General features: G+C 46.0%; 2 protein-coding genes across 3 annotated transcripts; one reads left to right on the plus strand and one right to left on the minus strand.

Annotated features, from left to right (window-relative positions):
• The first annotated feature begins 357 nt into the window (after positions 1–357).
• Positions 358–6,740, plus strand: CCNDBP1 (cyclin D1 binding protein 1). The gene is made up of 11 exons (XM_059480771.1): positions 358–499; positions 601–660; positions 1,326–1,405; positions 1,975–2,056; positions 2,503–2,599; positions 2,869–2,942; positions 3,231–3,307; positions 3,954–4,207; positions 4,955–5,015; positions 5,951–5,997; positions 6,352–6,740. Exons 1-11 carry the CDS (start codon positions 433–435, stop codon positions 6,458–6,460), a joined length of 1,008 nt encoding a protein of 335 aa, XP_059336754.1. The 5' UTR covers positions 358–432; the 3' UTR covers positions 6,461–6,740.
• Positions 6,741–7,239: 499 nt separating this feature from the next.
• Positions 7,240–17,199, minus strand: LOC132078548 (protein 4.2-like). Of its 2 annotated transcripts, XM_059480769.1 has the most exons (13): positions 17,052–17,199; positions 15,764–15,949; positions 14,880–15,110; positions 14,159–14,277; positions 13,042–13,164; positions 12,106–12,280; positions 11,562–11,700; positions 11,079–11,182; positions 10,512–10,754; positions 9,378–9,695; positions 8,783–8,943; positions 8,382–8,515; positions 7,240–7,495 (listed from the first exon to the last, which is right to left on the minus strand). In XM_059480769.1, the coding sequence occupies exons 1-13, from the start codon at positions 17,059–17,061 to the stop codon at positions 7,345–7,347; spliced, it is 2,094 nt and encodes a 697-aa protein (XP_059336752.1). In that variant the 5' UTR covers positions 17,062–17,199; the 3' UTR covers positions 7,240–7,344. The 2 variants fall into 2 exon arrangements, with proteins under 2 accessions (XP_059336752.1, XP_059336753.1); XM_059480770.1 differs by lacking the exons at positions 15,764–15,949; positions 17,052–17,199 and having other exon boundaries at positions 14,159–14,408; positions 14,880–15,113.
• Positions 17,200–21,574: the final 4,375 nt, after the last annotated feature.

Below are 21,574 nucleotides of genomic sequence, written 5' to 3' on the forward strand. Positions count from 1 at the left end.
GCTGTCTCTATGGGGCGGGGCTGTCTCTATGGGGCGGGGCTGTCTCTATGGGGTTGTCTATGGGGCGGGGCTGTCTCTATGGGGCGGGGCTGTTTTTATGGGGTTGTCTATGGGGCGGGGCTGTCTCTATGGGGCGGGGCTGTCTCTATGGGGCGGGGCTGTCTCTATGGGGTTGTCTATGGGGCGGGGCTGTCTCTATGGGGCGGGGCTGTTTTTATGGGGTTGTCTATGGGGCGGGGCTGTCTCTATGGGGCGGGGCTGTTTTTATGGGGTTGTCTATGGGGCGGGGCTGTCTCTATGGGGCGGGGCTGTCTCTATGGGGCGGGGCTGTCTCTATGGGGTTGTCTATGGGGCGGGGCTGTCTGTGGGGCGGGGCCGCTCCCGGAGCGGACGTGACGCGCCTCTGTGGCGCTCCGGGGCCGCCCCGCAGCGATGGAGGCGCGGGAGCCGCTGCGGGACGTGCGCGGGGCGCTGCGGGCGGTGCTGGCGCGGCTGCGAGGTGCGGGCTGGGACCGGGAGCGGGGCCGGGCGGGGGTCGGGCCGAGCCGGGTTGAGCCGGGCCGGCTCCCCGCGGGCTGAGCTGTGTCTGTACCGTTGCAGAGGGAGAGCCGAGCGAGGGCCGAGAGCCGTTCGAGCTGCCGCGCTTCTGGGACGCGCTAGGTACGGGCGGGGCGGGCCGGGCCGGGGTTCGGGGGTGCCGGGTACCCGCGGGGCCGGTCCGGGGCAGGGCTGCCCTCCCCGCGGGTCTCCAGCTGTGGGGTGTGCCCTCCACTCGCGGAGTCGCGGAATGGGCAGGGTTGGAAGAGAGGGATCTTTAAGATCATCAAGTCCAGCCGCTAACCGTTTGCCCAGCTGTAAACCATAAACCACGTCAGTGCCAGATCCAGCCTCCTGGATCATCCTAAACATCCCCAATTACTGACTCCTCCACCGCCCAGGCCAGCCCGTTCCAGTGCCTGACCACCCTAACTCTGGTCCCCAAACGCTCCAAGGTGTGGCAGAGCAAAGGCAGATATTGAACCGTTCACACAAGGTTTCTAAAGGTCTCTGTTAAAGCCTCCTGGCACATCCTGCTGAACAGGTCATGGACCAGAATGCAGACTGGGGTTCACTACCAGCCAAGTGAGAAAAAGCAGACAGGACACAAGCAATGCATGGCACGAATGCAGCAGGGAGTTTTTCTTCGTAATGGGGTTTAGTTTTTATCTTTGTATTGCTTGGGTGAAATGGTAAACAAGCAGTAGAATCAGAGCTGCTGCTATGTTCTTTTATCTTTTACCTGAGTTACTTTGTCTTCTTTTGCTCCTGTTGGATTTTTTTTTTAGGTCAGACATTCCAAGTAACATCACAGGAAGCTACAAAGCTGAGTCTGGCATTCTCAAGGCCTCCACTACCTTCTGCAGAGGTGAGAGAAAGCCTTGACAGACTATGAAATTGCAGTGTGTTTGCAAGCTTGAGGTATTTCTTGGTTCATTTGACTAAATGGGCTGTGTACTGTGGAGTGTATTAATATAATCCAAGAACTGCCCAGAGAACAAATTTCTCTAAGGTAGGGAGATATACTAAATAAAAATGTTCTTATATTCTTTCACAGCCACAGCTCATTGCTGATAGAGACAGATTATTGGAGAATACAGACCTTAAGTTTAACAAAGAATATGCAATATTTTTGCTATCAGTTGAGAGAAGTTTATCATACCGGTGTTGAGAGCAGAGGCAGAAAAAGACCTTAAGTTCAGAATAATGATCTAAGTTACTAATTCTTTTCTGATGCATGACTACCACACCAGGGAGTGTTTTCTTACTAAATCATGAGGCAAGCTAAGATGCATACAGTTGGCTTATGGTGCCTTTTTCTTGTGCTGTATTTGTTTACTCAGAGCAGTCTGAAAGCCAGTGATTGCTTGTGAGGATGCCTACATGTGCTGCAGCTGGGTGTTACTCTGGGTGATCCTTTTGCCTCTCTGTTTTCAGAACTGCCGGAAGCTGAGTGAGGATGTCCAAAATGCCATTCTTGCAGTTGCCACAGTGTACTACTGGCTACCCAAGGGCCAAGGTGAGCTGGTGACAGCAAGGCAGTCACCACTGTATGGGATGGGGGTTCTTTCACCACTGCTGTATAGAGAAACCCAGTGTTTCAGAGCCTAATGAGGTCTGGTATCAGCAAGTTTTTATTACCATGGTATCCCATTATCAGCTGTTCTGTAGACTTTGAACGTGTTTATGAGTGAGGTACTTGTCTGTCTGCTGCTGCAGTTTTCCATCTGTGGGAGAGTGATGATGTAGGAAGTTGTGTGGTTGATTGAGCATTGAAAAGAATGAAATCCTTGTCCAGAGTTCTTTTGGACCTGGGAAGCATTTCCCTTTCTTCAAAATACATGTAACTTCATTTATACAGTGTATCCACACAAACGGAGCAATCTGTGTGTTCATCTTCAGCACTTGCTCTCTGTCAGTGCTGACTTTGTGCCAACTTTCTTGCTCTTTCTCTGTCTCACCCAGGTACTACCCTTCGGAAGATGGTTCGAGATGCCACCACTGAAGTAGTGGAAGGGATGATCCAGCTCACAGACACAATTCTCAATGCCCCAGTGGAGAGGTTGTCATTTTCAATTGCATAGTTATGTGATTTTGTGATAATTTTGTGATAATTGTGATTAAAAGGCAAGAACAAGTTACAAGTATACTTGTTAGGAGGCAGTAAGGGCTTTACACAGACTTGGCATCCTAGTGACAAGCTGGTTGGTGACATCTTTGCAGCAGAACTTTTGCTAGTGTTTATCATCTTTGTTGCAGAAAATGAAACAAACCACAGTCTAGCACAGTGCTGTTATTGACTCTGACCTTGAGGGTTTTGTTTTGTTTCAGCTTGTCTCAGGAACAGCTGATATCAACTGGAGGTGTGTGGGAGGCCTGTGAGCAAGTGTCTAACCTGCCACGAGGTGAGTGTTTTAAATGCAGAGCAACAGCTCCAGGATGGATCTTGGAATATCAATAGCTTTTGCAAGGGCATTCCAGCTGGTACAATAAAAGCTGAATGGAGAATAACTCAAAAACTTGACTGGTTTTGAAATGTATAAGCTTGGAAATCAGGTCAGATTCTTTGTCTGACAACAGTGCAGCTCTGAGCTCTGCAGGAAGTTTGATCCTACAGTGATTGCAAGCCTAGATGGAGGTTGTTGGAGACTGATTTGAAACAGTGGGGTGCCACAGTTTTCATGCTTTTGCAGATAACCAGGCAGCAGTTGTGTCGGCTCTGGCTGCATCTCTAGGTGTGGTCAAGGATGCTGTGGAGGAGATGGAACAGGTAAGGAAGCCCCTAAGCCTTAGAGGGACATGCAGTGGTGGATTCATAGACTCAGAATATTCTCAGTTGGAAGGGATGCACAAGGATCATCAAGTCCAGCTCCTGGTCCTGCTCAGGACAACCCAGACAATCCCACCATGTGCCTGAGGGTTGTCCAAATGCTCCTTGAACTCTGGCAGGTTTGGGGCTGTGACCACTTCTCTGGGGACCCTGTTCCGCTGCCCAGCCACCCTCTAGGCTGGTTCAGTGATGAAACTCAGGAATTATTTTACATCCAGACTTTACTATAGATTTGCTCCTACATGACATAGATTATTTTTTTATGCATGGATTTTAATGAGTTTTTATTCTCAAGCCTGGTTTACTTTGTATAAGATTTTCATAAAGCCATGAATTGGGAATGGGGGAGGCAATTTAGGATCGTGTAAGAATTCACCAAGTTCTTGCTGTTTGCACTGTTAGAGTGGTGTTTTTTCTTAATCCAGTTATTTTAGCATTAACCAACTGTGATTTCTCCATTAATTATTTATATGATGTCTAGATTGTTAGTTATTTATATGATGTCTAGATTATTTTTTCCCTTTGCTCCTGGGTGTTACTGGAATTGATGCCAGGCTCTGGGTTTTCAGTGCCTCTGTGTTCTCAGGCACTGGTGGAAGGGCAGGATCCCTATGGGGACATCATGGAAGATGAAGAGCTGGGCTTTCGGGGCAACAGGGACACGTACTGGTCAGAGGCTGACAGGCAGCTGCTCAGCTCCTGCATGGGACTGATGAAGGCTTCTAAAGCTTGCCTGAAGAAAGTTTTGGCTGCAGTGAAGGCCCATGGCAAAGCTGATTCTCCAGAGCACATTGCACAGCTGGATGACCTAGCAGACATTGCTAATGAGATCAGCCCAAGGTAAGCAGGGTTCTCCCCATGCTGTTTTCCCTCCAGAGCACTCCTGGTCTATGACGGTGTTCACAGGGATCTTAGGATGAGGGAAGAGATGAGAATCTGACTCCATCTTTCAAAAGGCTTGATTTATTATTTTATGATATATATTATATTAAAACTATACTAAAAGAATAGAAGAAAGGATTTCATCAAAAGGCTAGCTAAGAATAGAAAAAGAAAGAAATTATAACAAAGGCTTGTGGCTCGGACTCTCTGTCTGAGCCAGCTGGGCTGTGATTGGCCATTAATTAGAAACAACCAACATGGGCCAATCACAGCTCCACCTGTTGCATTCCACAGCAGCAGATAATCAATGTTTACATTTTGTTCCTGAGGCTTCTCAGGAGGAAAAAAGCCTAAGGAAAGGATTTTTCATAAAAGATGTCTGTGACACTGGTCTTTCTTTGAGGTCTTGAGTGAGAAGTTGAAAGAACCTCTGTGATACTGGAGCTGTGAGCAGGTGGTGGACACAGATGTAGTGGGAAGGCTGTTAAGCTGTTGAGGGTTGTGTAGGTCAGGAGAGAAGCGCAGGGGATGGAGCTGTGACCACATCTCACTCCATGGTGACAGGGACACACAGCATCCCATAGGTACAGCTGGCATCTCTCTGTTGTTCCTGACCTGCATTCAGGACTGGGGCAGACTTTGACCAGAATCTGTGAGTTGTGCTATCAGAACATTCCTTCCTTGCTCCCCTCTTTTCTGTTCCAGTGTTGATGAGCTGGCACTGAGCATGTACCCACCTGTGAACCCACTGGCTGTGCGATTTAACGTGAGTATCTGCAGTCCTGATAGCTCAGTGCCTGAGTATCTGCACAGGGAATGGGAAGAAATCAGATTGGAAGGCTTAGGTGACTTCAGGGAGAGATGGGTGCTAGTAACTGCCTCAGTAATAATTTCTTAAGGATGAAGAGTGCCCTTTGTTCTTGCACGCTTAACTTCAGGTGGACACACATACTGCATCTGCACCTCTTAAGGGTACTTAAAACTTCAGCTCTGAGCTATAATCCACAGAGATTTGCAGTGATAGAACCTCAGGAAAGTGATGTCTAAGGCTGCCTAGCTACTGCACATGTAGTTCTTTCCTTGGGTAGTGCAGTCTTGCTCAAATAAAGCTTTCTATGAAATGAAAAACTCTTTCAGTTAGTGTATTTAAGCACTGAACCAAGCTGCTTGGAGAAGCAGTGGAGTCTGCATCTTTGGCAACACTGAAAACTTGACTAGGCAACACTCTGGCAACCTGACTGAGCTTTGAAACATCCCTTGCATCATAAATCAAGTACAAATCTCCTCATATCTGGGATTTGTTTTATTCTTAATCTTGGTTTCATGCCTTTGGCCAGTGGCTTGATTTTTTTAATAAAAAAAGAATTACTTAATATCAAATTACATTAAAAGCAATCACTTGCAACTTTGTACTTTAATACCAGTTACTAATTTCTAGTAGGCTTTAAAAAAAAAAAGGCATTTTAATGTGTGGTTTAAAAAACAGACAGGTTTCTTTTTTACCTGTCACAGCCAGGAGTAGGTTGGAAGGCACTTCCAGCATGGCAGTGATGGATGACTTCATTCTGCATCGGATCCATGGCAGTTTTATTCATAACAGGCTTTTGTGCATCCCCGTAGTCCTCTTTATTTTCCAGTACTGTTCAGACCCTCCTTTTCCTCTCACTTGGCTCACTTTATTTCCCTTTTGTTTCTTTCTAGGCTGCTAAGCTGGCCTCAGTATTAACGAAAGTCTTAGAGATTGCCAAGTGAGTATGAGCTACAGTTTTGTAAGTGTGTGTTCCCTGCTATGAAGGTTGATACCTTTGTGCCTCATGTCAAACATGACTCATTTCTGGACAGTAGATGCTGGCATTTCAGAGCAATGGTGTTGTTATCTAGTCACAAAGGGATGGGAGTGAGAAAAAGGTGCTAGGGATGATAGTGGTTCCTTATTTTGGGTTTGGGACTGCAGACATGAGTGTGGGTTCTTGCTCAAAGCCCTCTGGGGCTAGAGCAGCCCTGTTTTACTGCTGGTTATTCAGAGCTTCACAGTACCTCTGTGCTGTCTGGATGCAAACAGACCAGGAGGCTTCCCTAATGAATTTCCTCCCCTTTTGCAGGACAAGCCATGTGTGTCCACCATCAGAGGAAGGCTGGGTGCAGTTTCTAACTGGTGCAGTAGATCACAACATGAACAAAGTCAAGAGCTTCACACAGGGTCAGCTTTAACTCTTCTGTGCCTGTGTGTGCTGCTGCCACTGGCTCTGGCATCTGCATTTCCAGTGAACTTTGCTGTTCTTTGGCTGTTTGGAAAATGATGAGAACAATGGAGGAGAGAACTTCACTGCTACTTGGAAGAACCTCTCCAGGAAGTTGCCCTTTGCCGTGGCAAAGGTGTCATTTTGCTTGGATTCTTGGGATGATGCAGTGCTGCTTCTGAATGTGCCCCATTCTTTGGACATTACAGCTACTGTGGGGTTCAGAGAAAAATAAAATATTGCTAGATTTACATTAGTTGCTTTATCTGTCTTCAGAGGACAAAGGGTATATACAGAATGAGAGGGTCTTGCTTCTTTTTAAGCAGCCCAGTGAATAATTATAAAATGTTCTGCACTGCTGCTATTTCCTGTCTATTTCCTGTTCACTGTCTTAGAGAGCAGTGAATGAGCTTTCTCTTATTTTCTCAGAAAGTAGCAGAAGATATTGTTTACTACCTTACCAATGTCAAGGATCTACAGGGAGAGATATCCCTCTATATATATATATCCCTTGAGACATCCTACATCTATCATCACTTTAAAAGTTCCAGGATACCCTTTACTTGTCACAGGTAGGGCAGAAGACTTAAGCACTGGTGGGCTCAGCACAGGTGTGGTGAGAACTGCAATGTGTGCTTCAGCATTCAGCCCATCTTTGTCACAGTGAGGCTCACTTCTAAAACTGCAGAGTAGACATAGTGGCAGATGGGAGAGAGTTGAGTTTGTGCAAATAATCAAAATCAGACATGGTTTTAAATATAGCTTTTATTATAAAAACTGTTTACATCTGTGCTTGCCCGTGACCAGGGCACAGATCACAGCCACTCTTTGGTGAGGACCTGTTCTGAGCTGGCCTCAGGCAGCTGCAATGTTGGTTGTTCTGTAGCTCTTCAGGTTGTGGAGCTGGAGGCAGGTAAGACGTGCAGTGAGTCTCCTGGGCCCTGCTCGGGTGGGGGTGAATGGGATTTCCAGCTCTTGAGTGCTTTTAGCTTGCACAGAGCCCAGCCTGAAAGGAGAGAAGGGATTATACAGGAATCGCCCTCTTTGTGGTTTTAGTTTCCTGTGTCTGGGATATGCATTAGCTGGACAGGAATGTGGTGCCAAAAAGAAGGAAAGGAAAAACAAGAAATAGAAGAAAGCTGGCAATGACTCAAACAACTACGGTGAAATTGTCATCTAACAGTGGTTTGGGAGGGAGATAGGACAGGAGAATTGAAACCCTCCATGGAGACATCTGAGGGGACTTTGTCCTAATGCAGCTTCTTGGGACAAATGTGGGGTGTTTGTCATGTGAAGGGGAGCATGCCCCTTTGGTGGCTCTTGGCTAAGTAACATCTGCCTGGTTCTTCAGTAGAGAAGGGAAAAACACCACTGTTCATTGTTTATAGTGGGTAATGGATGGAAAACTGTCATAAACAATACAGTTTTACTCCACTTAGGGATGTTCAAGTTGCTCACTAGAAAGTAATTGATTTCTCAGCAGCAAATAGTTTCTAAATTTCTTAGCTCATTTCAGTGACATTGAACTTTGCCTTATTTCATGTGTATTTCTCACTAAGTCTTGGGGCATTTCTCTGTTATCCTTTTTGTTGGCAGGAGGTTTTCCTTTTGCTGTCTATGCCTTTGATGTTGAAGCTTTCACAAATGCCATATTGGCTTCAACTTGGGTATTACACGTCTGTTGAAAATTCTCTTAGCTGGCTTTTCTCCTTTTCAGTGTGAAAATCATCTGTATTATCTGTAAATAAAGGATGGGATGCTTGGGCCTTTTATGCCATAGTGATATTTTCCTTCCATGTTGTTGCTTGGTTATTTTTGAGGACAGCTTTTCCTTTGCTTGTATTGTGTCTCTTTTTCCACTTGCTGTTCTTGGATCAGCACTTTGCACTTACCTGTAATTCCTGTGTCTGTAAATGAGCCCTCGCCCTGTGACTGCTATCACACACTGCTCCAGGGGCTCCATGAGGGGGTTCTGGAGGCTGATCCTTGCTGTGCTTGGCTCATACTGCACCATGTTTTCTAGGAACTGTTGAAAGAAGGAAATGAGCTGAAATTGAGAGAAGAAAATATATTCTTCTATGATTAAAGGGAGATGAGTGATTTTTTTTTTTTTTTTTGGTGCCTGAGGTGCCATTTGCCAGAAGAGGCAAAGTCCAGCTTATTTAATTTATTATAATTTCTTCTGCTCTGCTTTCTCAGAGAGCTCCTGAACCCAGCAGAATTGTTTTGCTGCTTATGACTACAAAAGCTGTTTTTTCCCCACTGCAGAGGCAGGATGACAGCCCAATCGTACCTCAATGGTGAGAGGGGAATCAGAAATGCTGATTTCTTCCTGTGCCAGGTACATGAAGGAGGAGTCCTCATCTCTAAGCACAGCAGTCAGCCTGAGCAGGTGGTTCTCTCCCAGCTCTTTTCCAAACCATGTGTAAGGCACAGACACCTTCAAGTTATTGACTGGAACAGAGGGGTGAAGCAACAGGTGATGAGTGCAGCCTGGTCTGTCCCTGCATGACACCTGGGAGTGTTCAGTGCCCAACATTGTACTAAAAGCTGCAGCATTTAAATGTGACCTCAAGCGGATTTGCAGATTGGAAATCTCTAAGGTGATGTTGCCAAAGTGTTTTATTTCACAGGATGTGTGAGGTTGGAATGGACAATAGTGGATTATCTGGTGCAGCCTCCCTGCCCAAGCAGGGTCACCCCAGGGCACAGGATTGTGTCCAGTCAATTCTGGAATATCTCCCATTAGGGAGACTCCACCATCTCTCTGGGTAATCACCTAGAATCAACTATTCAGCCAACCTTTTGTAAACCTAGGGCTGGGGGAACTTTTCTGAAATGAGAGCACTAGAGGACTTTTCTAGCCATGCACCCAGGGGAGTCCTTACCTGAATTGCTGTGGAGGTTAAAATGAAACTCTTCCTTCCAAAGCTGGGCAATGGGCACACCATTATAATGCAGAGCCTGGATCCCAGCTACCAGATGAGTAGCCTTTTCTCTATCAGTGTGGTTGAACACTTCAATGGAAAGTGTCATATCTTGTCCCAGTTGCAAAGAACTTGACTGGAAATGGATGAAAATGTTGACTGGCTCTTCCAGAGCAGTAGGAAAGAAGATAAACTGTGTGCTGCTCATGCTGCTGGTTGTCTCAAGTTCCTTCATGTTTCTATAGGCTTTGTCAAGGACTTTTTTTTCCTGGAGAGAACCTGTCACAAAAAAAGGAAGCACATACTTTGGTTCTCTTTCCTGTTTACTAGTGAGAAGCAGCAGGAGAATGGCATTGATTTCTCCTGGTAGTACTGGAGATACTTTTCCTAAGAGCATAGAGAGATATCCTTTTTTGCTTCTGGGTGGGTCACTTTGAAAGCTTCAGCTGTCAGGATATTCACTGGATGTGCCTGACAGATTCTACTTGGCAATAGCTGTCACAGTTTTTAAAACACCTTGGTGCTAGCATCTCTCAGAGTAGAGGAGGCAGCTGCTTTTTTCTGCTGTAGCTAAGGCACAGTTCCATGCTCTCATGTGTTGAGAAGTTGCAGTTGTCTCCTGCAGCCATGGAGAAACAAGCCACAGGTGAAGATGGGGTGTTATGGTTGAGCCAGGGAAACCACTCAGATTCTGGAGGGGAGCTGCTTGTTGAGGGAGAGATTCAGGCAGTATCTGAGAGCACAACAGCCCTTTTCAGAAAGCTGGAGTCTGAAATACATCTATCCATATTTATATTACAGAGAAAATGGGAGGTGGATGTACAGAGTGTAGAGATAACAGAAATCAGAAAAGGTATTCCAGACACAAACACCTGGTCTTCCACAGACCTTAATGCCATTAAGCAGGGTGAAGTTTGGGTGATGGCCTCTGCTTTGGCTCTGTAGACAGAGAGAATGAGGTGTTCTAGTGCCACTGAAGAAGGGGAAGTAGTGAGAAGTGGCTGACCCTGGTGCTCTGGTTTGGTTCTGCTCTGGTCTTTTACTCCTGATTTGTGACAGTGACAGGGAATGTGCTCAGCCTGTGCCTGCCCATACCTTCAGGATATTTGTAGTTTTGTGTGATGTCCTCACAGCGCTCACTGCCCACACTCTTGGTGCTGATGTTGTTTCCAGTGTATTTTGTGCCACCAAAAGCTGGCTTGAGGGTGTCATCTGCTTTGTGTATCCACACATGACACTTGGCATTGATGGCAGCAAAGAAGTAGCAGACATCATAATCAACTTGTGTGTCACCTTCCTTGATGGCACGAACAGGGGCTGGCCCACAGAAGGATACACCTGAAGAGAAAATGTGGTCCAGATAAGATTCAGATGCTTTCCCAACTAAACCCATCCCTAGTTTTGACCTATACTGGTGAAATATCTCGTTTAGGAGGCCATTAGGAAGCAGTGATAGAGCTACATGAGCTGCACAAACCAAACACATAAATGATAGTTTTGTGCCTAAAGTCAAGAGGGTGAGTGAGTTCCTGTCTTTTTGCATCTTTCCACTGAAAGATGGGAAAGGAGGAATATTGAATGGCTTTATTTACCTCTGCTTCACTTCCCCCTGCTCTTGCTCAAGCCCATCTCTGATATCTTACCCTTGCTCTGATATCTTACCCTTGCTTTTTTCCTGGCAGGTGGCATCCAGTGCCTGCCACCCACTGTACTCTGGCAGCAAGTCTGAACGAGCCATCCAGCATTCATTCCAAACGTGGAAGGTCCTGCAAGAGGCAACAGCATGAGCTTACATCCAGGGACTGAGCCCTGAGGTACAGGGTAAAGTTTTTGAGTAAAGCTTTTGCCAAACCACAGCTGGTTAATGCTCCCTTGAAGGAGTTCAGTTCATATTGAGAAGAGCAGAGTTGTGTGTGGAGAAACAAGTGGAGTTTCTGCAGCTGGACTGGGCTATCATTCTTCCTTTGTGGGCTCTAGAAATAGAGCACTCTTGAGTTTATCAAGAACAGGTCCTGTAGACAGGATCTCAGCTGAGCTGTCTCCTGTCACCTCCTTGCAGCTGTTTTACCTCTTTCCCCTGGGTTTCATTTCCCACATCCAAGTATTGTCTCAAATCCTTGCTGGGGCCCTGCCATGTGTTCTTACCAGACACGAGCACTCTTGTCCTGTGTCAGCAGTGTCCCATCCTCATCATAGTACTCATCCACACTCAGGCTGCCCTTGGTGTTGTGAGCCCAGGTAAAGCCAGTGACCACCCTGGTGGGAATTCCCAGGCACCTCAGAACTGTGTAAAGAGAGAGCTGTGAATCAGTTGTGCACCCTGCCTTAGGAGTGTCTCTGGTGATACATGTAGAGCCTCTTCTGGTGCTAGGCCTGTTAGGAATGGCACAAAATCTGCTGTTTGGACTTTGCAAGAGGCATTCCTCCCTCAGGAAATAAAATTTCACATGTGCATTCAGTGAATGGATGTACTGATACTCTTGTCTTGAAGGCAGTGATGCTGGGTGTTGATGACACTAAAGATGTGCCTCTCCCCTGAGGATAAAAGGCTGTAGGAGCACTGTACCTGGGCACAGGACTGTCCCAAACACCCAGCACCACCCTGTACCTGAGCACAGGAGTGCCCCAAACACCCAGCACCCTGTACCTGAGCACAGGAGTGCCCCAAACACCCAGCACCTCCCTGTACCTGAGCACAGGACTGCAGCAGACACCCAGCACCTCCCGGAGTGCACGGGCTGGAATTTGGATGCAATCCACTGCCGGAGGATGGGGATGCTTCCCAGCCACTTGGAAGGGGGTGTCCCATTATGGTGTTGCCCAGGCTCATATTCTGTCAGGCTTCTAAATTCACTGCAGTTCAGCTGTGGAGAAGGAGGAGAGAAAAGATGTATTAAGGAATTGCCTCTCTTTGATAGGTCTGCCTGATCCTGTTTGTGGGAGGTGTTCCCAAAGCAGAAGAAACCAAGAAGACATTTTTATGCCAAGCATGATGGTCATGGCTGAGCAGAACAGGGATGTCACAGACATCTTTTATGAAAAATCCTTTCCTTAGGATTTTTCCTCCTGAGAAGCTGAGAAGCCTCAGGAACAAAATGTAAACATTGATTATCTGCTGCTGTGGAATGCAGTAAGTGGATCTGTGATTGGCCCATGTTGATTGTTTCTAATTAATGGCCAATCACAGCCCAGCTGGCTCAGACAGAGAGTCCGAGCTACAAGCTTTTGTTATCATTTCCTTCTTATTCTATTCTTAGCTAGCCTTCTGATGAAATCCTTTCTTCTATTCTTTTAGTATAGTTATAATGTAATATATATCATAAAATAATAAATCAGCCTTCTGAAACATGGAGTCAGATCCTCATCTCTTCCCTCAACCTGAGACCCCTGTGAACACTGTCACACAGGGGCAGCAGTCTCCTCTGAGATTTGTTCATTAAATGCATTTTTACTGCTAAGAACGTCCTGCAGCCCTACGTGTCTGCTGAAGGAATATCAGGACAGGCTGGAGATGGGCAGGAGGTGTTGTTTGGAACAGGTTTCCTCTGAGGCCAGTGGTTTAGCCTGCCCTGGGGGTGAGGAGGTGCCCCCTGCTCGGGCCAGGGCTGCTCTGTGCCCTCCTCACCATGGCAGCAGCTGCTCTGCAGACGGGGACGGGGCTTTGGCGCTGGGCAGGATCCTTTTCTCTTCGGGAGTGCTCCCCCAGAGCCAGCAGGATGAAGCAGATGTCAACCATGTCCTCCTCAAACTGAAACAAAAACACATCACTTCAGGAAACTCCCCATGAATTTTTGTTCTCTTGAGTCCCTACGAGGGTTTGTGACTGTGCAGATTGTTTCTCCCTTTCTGCTGATGGTTTTGGGTAAGTGGGCTGTGAAGGAGGGCAGAGGTCTGCAGGGGGAGCTGAGGACAGACCTCCAACTTTATTGAAGGTGGGAAATGCATCAGCATGATACTGCATTCCCTGATTGAGGGAAATTGATGCTTTTCTGTAGGGGGATAGAATATAAGAAAATAAAGATAGTGTAGAAAGTAATCTTACCCCTAAGGAGTTGCAGCTGGACTAATTATCAAAGATGATGAACAGGCCTGACTTTAACAAGCCACAGCTGTGACCAATGAGAAGAAGATGCTATAAAAGAGTGGGGTGGCTGGGTGAGAAGGGAACTGGAGTCAGTTGGCTGCTTTGTGAAGAGCAAAGAGTCAGTGCTGGGAGGAGCAGCCCACAGAAACACCAAGGAGGTATGAAACTTTTGTGATAAGGAGACAACAGTATGGAACCCCTGCAAAAAGGTGAAACACTTTTCTGGAGCACTCTCTAGGTTGGCACAGAGATGCTTGTAAGATCTGCTGGCACAAAAGTGAAATAATCACTGGTTATATCAGATGGCCTTAGACAAACAGAAAGATCTTCTTGTCCTCACTTTACCTGATAGAGACAGTATTATTGAGCTCTGTTAAATGCTTTTATACCTGTTGATGAAAGGAAGGCACACAAAGCTCAGATACAGAACAATGCATTCCTTTATAGAGGACAGCATGAGAAGGAAGCTAAAATTACAGGTGCTGGGTTATAGGACTTCATCCACAGGTCCCTACTCTCCTGCACAGGAGGTAGTGGGTGCAGAGAACACAGAGATGAGTAGAATTTTTTCATCAGTGTCCTGTACACACCAGATTTATGCACCTTTCCTCTGCTGGTGGTTGGAAGAGAGCACAGACATACTAGACCTCTTGCTTACCTGGCTGAAGTCCCAGGGTTGGGCTAGGATTGCATTTTCAGTCCCCTGGTAGATGATGCCATCTTGGTTTAGGATATACTCCTGCCGCTGTGCCTCATTAGCCAAGAACACCTCATCATCTAGATTAGGGGGAAAAAAGCACCAGGAAGAAAGCATGGCTGGTCTCAGGTGCACTTGCATCTCTCATGCATCAGCAGGTTCCACTGGGCTTTGGCAGCCCCCAGCATTCTGCCCTGAGAAATACCTCAGACTGTAAATCAGACAGGAAAGAAGAATTTCATGGTCATCTCCATTGCCTTGTCCAAAAAGTTCTCTGGACCCAGGCTGTTGCCCTTGCTGGCCCTTCTACTCTCCTGGCTGATAAGTTCTGATACTAAGAAAGATACAGTGGCCTTAACCAGACCAATTACAATCTTGACTCATCCTAAAATCTCTATTATAGAAAACACTTAATCAAACACTTTCCCCTTAGCAGAAGGACAGGGCTTTTCCAGTGGAGTACTCCAGGGAGAGGCAAAAGTGCTGAGGCAGGAAAATTTGGGCTTTATGAGCCCCTAGCTCTCTCCTGAGGTGCTGTGGGGAGCAGGGCAGGAGTGGAAGGAGCACTGGGTGAGTCAGCCTCCCTCCATGGAGGCACTGCCACAGCTCCAAAGTTGTTTTTTTTTTTTGTGAAGTGGCTGATCCCAGCCTGCATTTCTCATTTCTCTTTCTGACCACCTACCTCTGCACCAGGGATTAAAGAGGAGGGTGAAGTCGCCCAGGAGCTGAGGGGATTTGGAGGCACGGAAAAGCAGATTGTACTGGCCAATGGGGGCATTGGCAGGTGTGCTCACACGCAGGGTCCAGAAGTTTGGGTCCTGTTCCTCCACTGCTGCACTCCACTGCTTCTGGTCTGCCAGGCTGGAGATAGGAAATTCAGCCTGGATTTCATCTGCTTTGGCAGAATGTGGTCCTGCAGACAAAGAAATCTGGTTGTGTTTATTCCAAACATTGTTTATTGCTCACCTGTGCAGACAGCAGGGACCTTGTCTCTCTCTGGAGCCACAGCTCTCCTCGTGGAAGGGCCGTGACCCTTTAGCAGCTCAATGCCCACTGAACACTGCTAAGGCCAGGAATGCACTCAGGCCTCCCTGCTTCAAAGTGAAATGTGCTTTCCATAGATTTGTAGAAACCAGGAATGGCCAGAATGGTGCAGCCCTGCTGTGCCTATGGAATTTAGTGTCTTGTAACAGCCCAGTGCTCACAATATGGTGAAACAAGCTGGGGCTGAAAGCTGCTGCCCTTCTCAGGGGTCTCATAGAAAACACTCTGACAGAAAAACCTGTGACAGGCCAGCTAGGTTTGAGCACTCCTAACCCCAAAAGCCAGAAGAGATCCCATGAGCATTTTGTAACCATGGAATGGTGAAGCTGTGTTGGTTATTGTGTGCAGCGTCCCTTCTGGAAGGGATCTGGTTGTGATCCTGCAGGAGACTCTGCTTTGCCTCACATAAACAGTTTACTGGCCTCACATCTAAATTTGGCACCCCTGCCCAGCTCTGGAGATGGCTTTTGCCCCCAGCTCTGGTGGAGGAGCAGAGCTCTGGTAGGTTTGTTATGGCATTACCTGTCTGTACGATGAGGAAGGTCATCTTCATCTGCTTCAGGTAGTTGTGTACTGGAGCTGAGAATCTCACAGTGACGGTGAATGGCTGTCCTCTCCTCACTATGAGCCTTTTAGTGCTGATCTCTTCTGTGTGGTGGTTTTTGTTATTCTCTGGTATCATGAAATCACATTTTTGGATGCTCAGACCTGTAGTGTGAGAAGATAGAGAATGAGTTTGGGGCTGTGAGCTGGCTGCAGTCGGGCCCTGAGCCACATTCTGGGGCACAAAACCAGCTGATTGTGAGTGGAGAAACACCCATTCTCCCCCTGCCTTAGAGACTTTCTATCCAGTAATCGTAGGGACTTCACTCTGAGCTTGGCTGTTCTGGTGTTGAGTGATTGTTGAGCTGCCTTTGCTTATACCTGACATCATTAAGTGCAACCTTCACTGCTGGTTCAAATGCACAGCTGGATCAAACTCCAGTTTTCCTACTTTGTACCACATCAGTTGGCAATGCCATGCAGGAGACAGGAAAGATCCTCCTCCTCCTCCTCCTCCTGTCTCCTACACAGGCTTCATACACATCCTATGTGCTTCTGTCCAGCACCAGAAGACAGAAAAAAACTTGTCACAATTTCAAGCAGCCAGTTACTCCCTGTTTTATCTCAGCCTTGGAATCATTTGACCTTATTTACCTCTTTGGGTTGTAGCCCATCACTAAGATCCTTGGCCCTGTGGGTTGCAGCTGCTGCCCCTTATGTGACACATAATCCACCTCCCCTTGCTGACCCATTCTGTTTTCTCTCTGTGATGGAAATGTCTGTTCTGTGTCTTGTAGAACAGTGAGTGATGTGGAGTCTGGCTTCCTCTCCATCATATGACTTTTCATGGATCTTACTGTCACTTTCTTCAAGGTTTCCTGGAGCCTTGTTTCCCTGCTCCAGAGGCTCAAACACTTGCTCATCTCTCTGTTTCAGTTGTGCTGTCTCCTTAATTCCTCCCACCCCCCCATTCCCTGTGATGAGGATTCACTTAGCTCTGCTTCCAAGCCCTCACCTGTCTGCCTTAGCTGCTCCTTGCTGCTTCTCAGTCTCCTCTCAGGGATCAGTACCAAGTTCTGATTGCTGAGCCTTTTGTGCAGTCTGCCCTGCAGACTGAGCTCCCTAAGCCTTTAGAGCACTTGGCTCCTGCCCTGCAAGCTCAGCTCTCCCCAAGCCTCATGAACTCTGTCTTGGAGCAGGAACAGTTGTCTCTTCCTGACACATGGCTGGCAAATGCTTGGAAGTAACAAAAATGATTTTTGCTTACCTTGGCCCATGGCTGGTTCTGGGTACCATGAAAATATTCAGCTTCTGCTTGCTCTGGTGGGCAGTGGCTCCTTCCTGCAGCTGTGCTAAAAGCTGTCCTCTTGCAAAGTTGTTTGCTTGGTTTCTTTGTACAGGGTGGGACGTGGGGCTGCCACCTTTCCAGCTTATCTGGTGTGCAGATGTTGAGGGCTCTTTTATCTCTCAGACCACACTGGAGAAGGCTACAGATGAGGTGAAGTTCCACAGCAGGAGGTGAAGCATTTAGAGACAGCCAGTGACAATTCCTTCAAGGAGCTGTGCACTGAGGAGCCCAGAGTAGGAAATGCAAATCTAAATATGGCTCTGAACAATGCACAGAGTGCACTTCCAATGTAACTGTCGGACAGCTGCTCTCCAGCATTGACCCCAAGCTATTTAGATCCTAAACCCTTCAAGGAGTTAAAAAATATACTCAGTACATCCATTGCTCTTGTGCCTAATTCAGAAAAGTGCAACCACTTAAAAATGAGAAAATGTGTTGAAAGAAACTACTGAATTTGTGTAGCTTAATGGAGGTTATTTAAAAATATTGAGCTGGAGACTTGGACTAAATATGTTCCTAAAGTTGCTGTAATATAAAAAGAATGCCACTGGATTAATAATAATTGGTCAAAAGACAAGAAATAAGGTATCAGAAATGAACAGCTTTCACTCTGGAGTGAGTCATTAATAGTTTTGCAGAAACCTATGATCTCCAAAAACTTAAAAATAATTTGAGAAGTTGATTACATAATATAGTCCAGGGAGTTCAGTGGCTTTCTAGTATTTCTTTATTAAATTTTACAATTGTTTGCTTATCTGTGTCATTTAAGCTAGAAACAAACTCTCTTGAGTTTTAGGTTTTTTGTATAGATTCACTTCCACAGAATAACTGCAGAGTGTTTGAGGCTGGAAGGGACCTCAGAGGTCATCTTGTCCCAGCTCCTGCCCCAGCAGGGTCACCAGGAGCTGCTGGTCACCTCTTGTGGTGACGAGTCCAGCCCTGGGCACAGCACTGCAGGTGTGGCCTCAGCAGTGCTGCCCAAGGCAGGAATCAGCTCCCCTGACCCTCTGGCACTTCTTTACCTGGGGCAGCCCAGGATGTTGTTCCCTTCCTTGTGACAAGGGCACACTCCTGCCTTGCGTGAGCTTTGACTGCTCTGACTTTATTGCAAAGCCTGGAGGTCACAAAGCCAGATTTGCAGAAGTTGGGAATGCTAAGAAGAATATTGGGAAAATCTTCCAGAAAATTCTGTATTTATTGTATACATCGCTCAATGTCAATTATATGTGATTTTTGTATATGTCTTGAACTTTTTTCTTACATAAGGAGCTAAACATGGTATGTGATGGCTGATTTGTGCTCTTTCAGTCTAAGCAAATTTTAAACTGACTGTGCTCAAACTTCTGACTTTCCTTGCATGATCAATGAAGTGCACTGAAATGCACCTTTGCAGTAAATGTGTGAATTTTGAACCTCTAAATCAGGGTGGTTTAGATACAGAGAGGTATTTATCCCATCATCACTGGCTTGTGACGACTGTGCATACACACAGTACCATCTCTTGGTCAAACTGGCAACTGCAAGTAACATTTCCTGCACAGGATTTCCTGCACTTCAGCTCTGAAAAGAGACCAACTTATTGTCCCTTTAAGTTTTTCTTGGGCTAAAAAAGCCCATGGAGAAGGTTAACATGCAAAAGAGAGTTCTGCATGTAGTATTCAAGTGTTTGTACTGGCATTCCATCTGGTGAGAATGAGCCCCCTGTCCCCAGGCTCTCCCTACATCCAGGGCTGCCCCATCCCAGGTGCAGAATCCAGCACTTGCCTTTGTTAAACTTAGATGGTTTTGTCACTTCTCTATCCACTACATCCCTGACATGGTCCTAGAAATCTCAAGAAAAAGTTATCCATAAGATAGATCCTTGAAAGTGTCCATCCTGCCTGGATATTACTTTATTATCTTATGGTGTATAGGAATACTTGTTTTACAGGTCCAAACATAAATCCATAAAAACTTTATTACCTTTAAAAATAGAAGCTTAAACTGAGTGAGCATCTTTTTATAACTGGATCTCTCTCTGAATATGGTGATCAAAAATTACATACACCCTTTTATTGTGTCTACAATTCCAGCTTTGATGTGGCATACCCATGAATTAGATAGGAATTTTTATTTTGAGGGAGACTTTTTGTTGCTTTAAAGCAACCAGAAATTCTTACACTGTGCCTTTGGTTTTATCTTTTACAGTGAGCAGAGCCCTCTACATGCAGTACAGGAGAGGGACAGACCAAGATGTAAAGCAGTGAGGCTTTGGTGGCAGAACAATGTCATTTGAAACCAGAAACTTCAGCTATTTCTGGTTGATTTTTTATTTTTTAATCTGAATCTAGAAACTTAGAAGAACAGAATCATGGGGAGAAACATTCACTACCCTGGAGGCTGATTTCAGTGTGTTCCAGGACCAATTCATGGTTGTGAAGGTGTCATATCAGTGAGTGCTCATTGGATATTTTTTGGAGTGGTCAGACTGGAATGGGGGCTGGCTGGGTCAGCCTCTTGGGCATGCCCTTATTTAAACTGCATATTTATTAAGAAAAATACTGACAATTAGCCATTGCACTCCCCCGACTCCCACTGACTTCTGACCAAGAGCTGTGTAAAGATTGCAGGTTTAACAAAAGCAATTTAAATCCTTCCTCGGGCACTTAGATGTTTTTCTCTGTAATAATCATTAGTATAATTGAACAGTTGTCGGATGTCTCATGCAGGGAGAATGTGTTTCTCCTGCATGGCACTGGCCAGATCTGCATTTTCACACTCAAAGTGAGCTGGGTGTGGTTGCTGAGGGCAGATGGAAATGCTGACGCTGTGAAAACCCAGCGAGTGTTGCAAAGCCTGGGACTTGGCCCAGGCTCTCCAGCCTGGCTTCCCTTTGAACTGCAGCCTTCCTTTGCAGGTAGTTAATTAGGATGAGGTCATTGCAAGCTCTGTGACAAACACTGTCTGAAATAATTGCCTGGATTGTGTTTAAGAAGGAATACTGAAGGAATTTGGATGTTTTGGTTGTACGGTGTGTAAAATGTAATGTCAGTCTGCATTCTTGTAAGATTTAATGAGATTCTCTGAAATGCCATCACTACCTCAAGGCCTTCTCTGAGGCCAGTGGAGGATTGTCTGCCCTGACCATCCAAGATCCTGCAAGACTTAATTGATAGGTGCAAAGCTACCTATTCCCCTCTCCTTTGCCTGGAGAAATCTGAATTCCTGTGTGTATGTGTGTGTGTCCTTTTCAACCTTCATTCCAGTCTCTCTGGGCTGACTAGTTTTACCAAGCTTCCACATCCATTATATGTGTGGGTGGCAAAATATTGTAATTGATGTAGTAAAATGGGACTTTACATGTTTTGAAGATTTTGCTGGCTTTAAATCAAAGAAATATTTAAATGAGTTCTCAGGTTAGTCTGTGTCCCAAAGTCAGTTTGTGAGCATGGGACATTCTGGGGGAAGCTGGTCCTGCATTGCTGGGCAGTTCTGACTGTCAGGAGCAATAAGTCAATTTGTCTCTTAGGAGCATTCAGAGCTTTGCTGGATTGGCTTGTTAACTTTGCAAGGAGTGAATGGACACATTAGGGATTTAGGTATGGGTGGCACAATGCCTCCCTCATGAATGATGATCTGCTTTAAGCAGCTTTGTGGCGTGAGGAAGAGTGACTGTTAATTGTGAATTTTCGTACACCTTTCTGATGTCCTCCTTTTTCTACTTTGCTACTTTCTCATTTTTCCAGTCATAATAAGAGAGTTCTGTTGTATCACTGCCATATCTTATTGCTGTATTTTCTTTCTAGCAATAAGATTCAATGAGAAATTTAATCCTGGAATTTAATTATGTCAGCTACTTGGATAGTACTTTGGCTAGTACTGAATAAAACATATTTAGTGGATATAAGCATGGAGAAGTGAAGGTTTCAGGGACACCTTATAGTTCTTTCCAGTGCCTAAAAGGGGCTCACAAGGAGGCTGGAGAGGGACTTTTCACAAGGGTATGGGGAGATTGGACATGAGGGACTGGCCTTAAGCTGGAGGAGGGCAGGTTTAGATTGGATATTAGGAAGAAATTCTTCCCTGTGAGGGTGCTGAGGCCCTGGTACAGGTGCCCAGAGCAGCTGTGGCTGCCCCATGATCCCTGGAAGTGTCCAAGGCCAGGTTAGATGGGGCTCTGAGCAGCCTGGGATGGTGGAAGGTGTCCCTGCCCATGAAACAAGATGAGCTCTAAGACTCCTTCCAACTCAAATAAATTTATTATTCTGTGATAATTAAATTGCATTCCATGAAGCTTATAGAACCAGTGATTTTAAATGATGTTCCTAGGAAATCCAGCTGCTATTATTGCTACAGGCTCTAATGCTGCAAACCATCACACTTGATCCTCTCCTTCAAGTTTAATGATATAATGGTTCCCACTAGTAATTGTATGTGTAAAGGCCCATAAAACAGGCTAGAGA

Source organism: Ammospiza nelsoni, chromosome 12 (genome assembly GCF_027579445.1).
Source record: "Ammospiza nelsoni isolate bAmmNel1 chromosome 12, bAmmNel1.pri, whole genome shotgun sequence".
Lineage (NCBI taxonomy): Eukaryota > Metazoa > Chordata > Aves > Passeriformes > Passerellidae > Ammospiza > Ammospiza nelsoni.

Excerpts from the sequence above, each read along its gene's own strand:
- CCNDBP1 (XM_059480771.1), top strand. The coding sequence starts at position 433 with ATGGAGGCGCGGGAGCCGCTGCGGGACGTGCGCGGGGCGCTGCGGGCG. Across the intron at positions 661-1,325 it reads GCGCTTCTGGGACGCGCTAG|GTCAGACATTCCAAGTAACA; the intron begins GTACGGGCGGGG and ends TTTTTTTTTTAG. Across the intron at positions 1,406-1,974 it reads CTCCACTACCTTCTGCAGAG|AACTGCCGGAAGCTGAGTGA; the intron begins GTGAGAGAAAGC and ends CTCTGTTTTCAG.
- LOC132078548 (XM_059480769.1), bottom strand. Across the intron at positions 14,278-14,879 it reads CTTTAATCCCTGGTGCAGAG|ATGATGAGGTGTTCTTGGCT; the intron begins GTAGGTGGTCAG and ends CCCCTAATCTAG. Across the intron at positions 10,755-11,078 it reads CTGCCAGGAAAAAAGCAAGG|GTGTATCCTTCTGTGGGCCA; the intron begins GTAAGATATCAG and ends TTTTCTCTTCAG.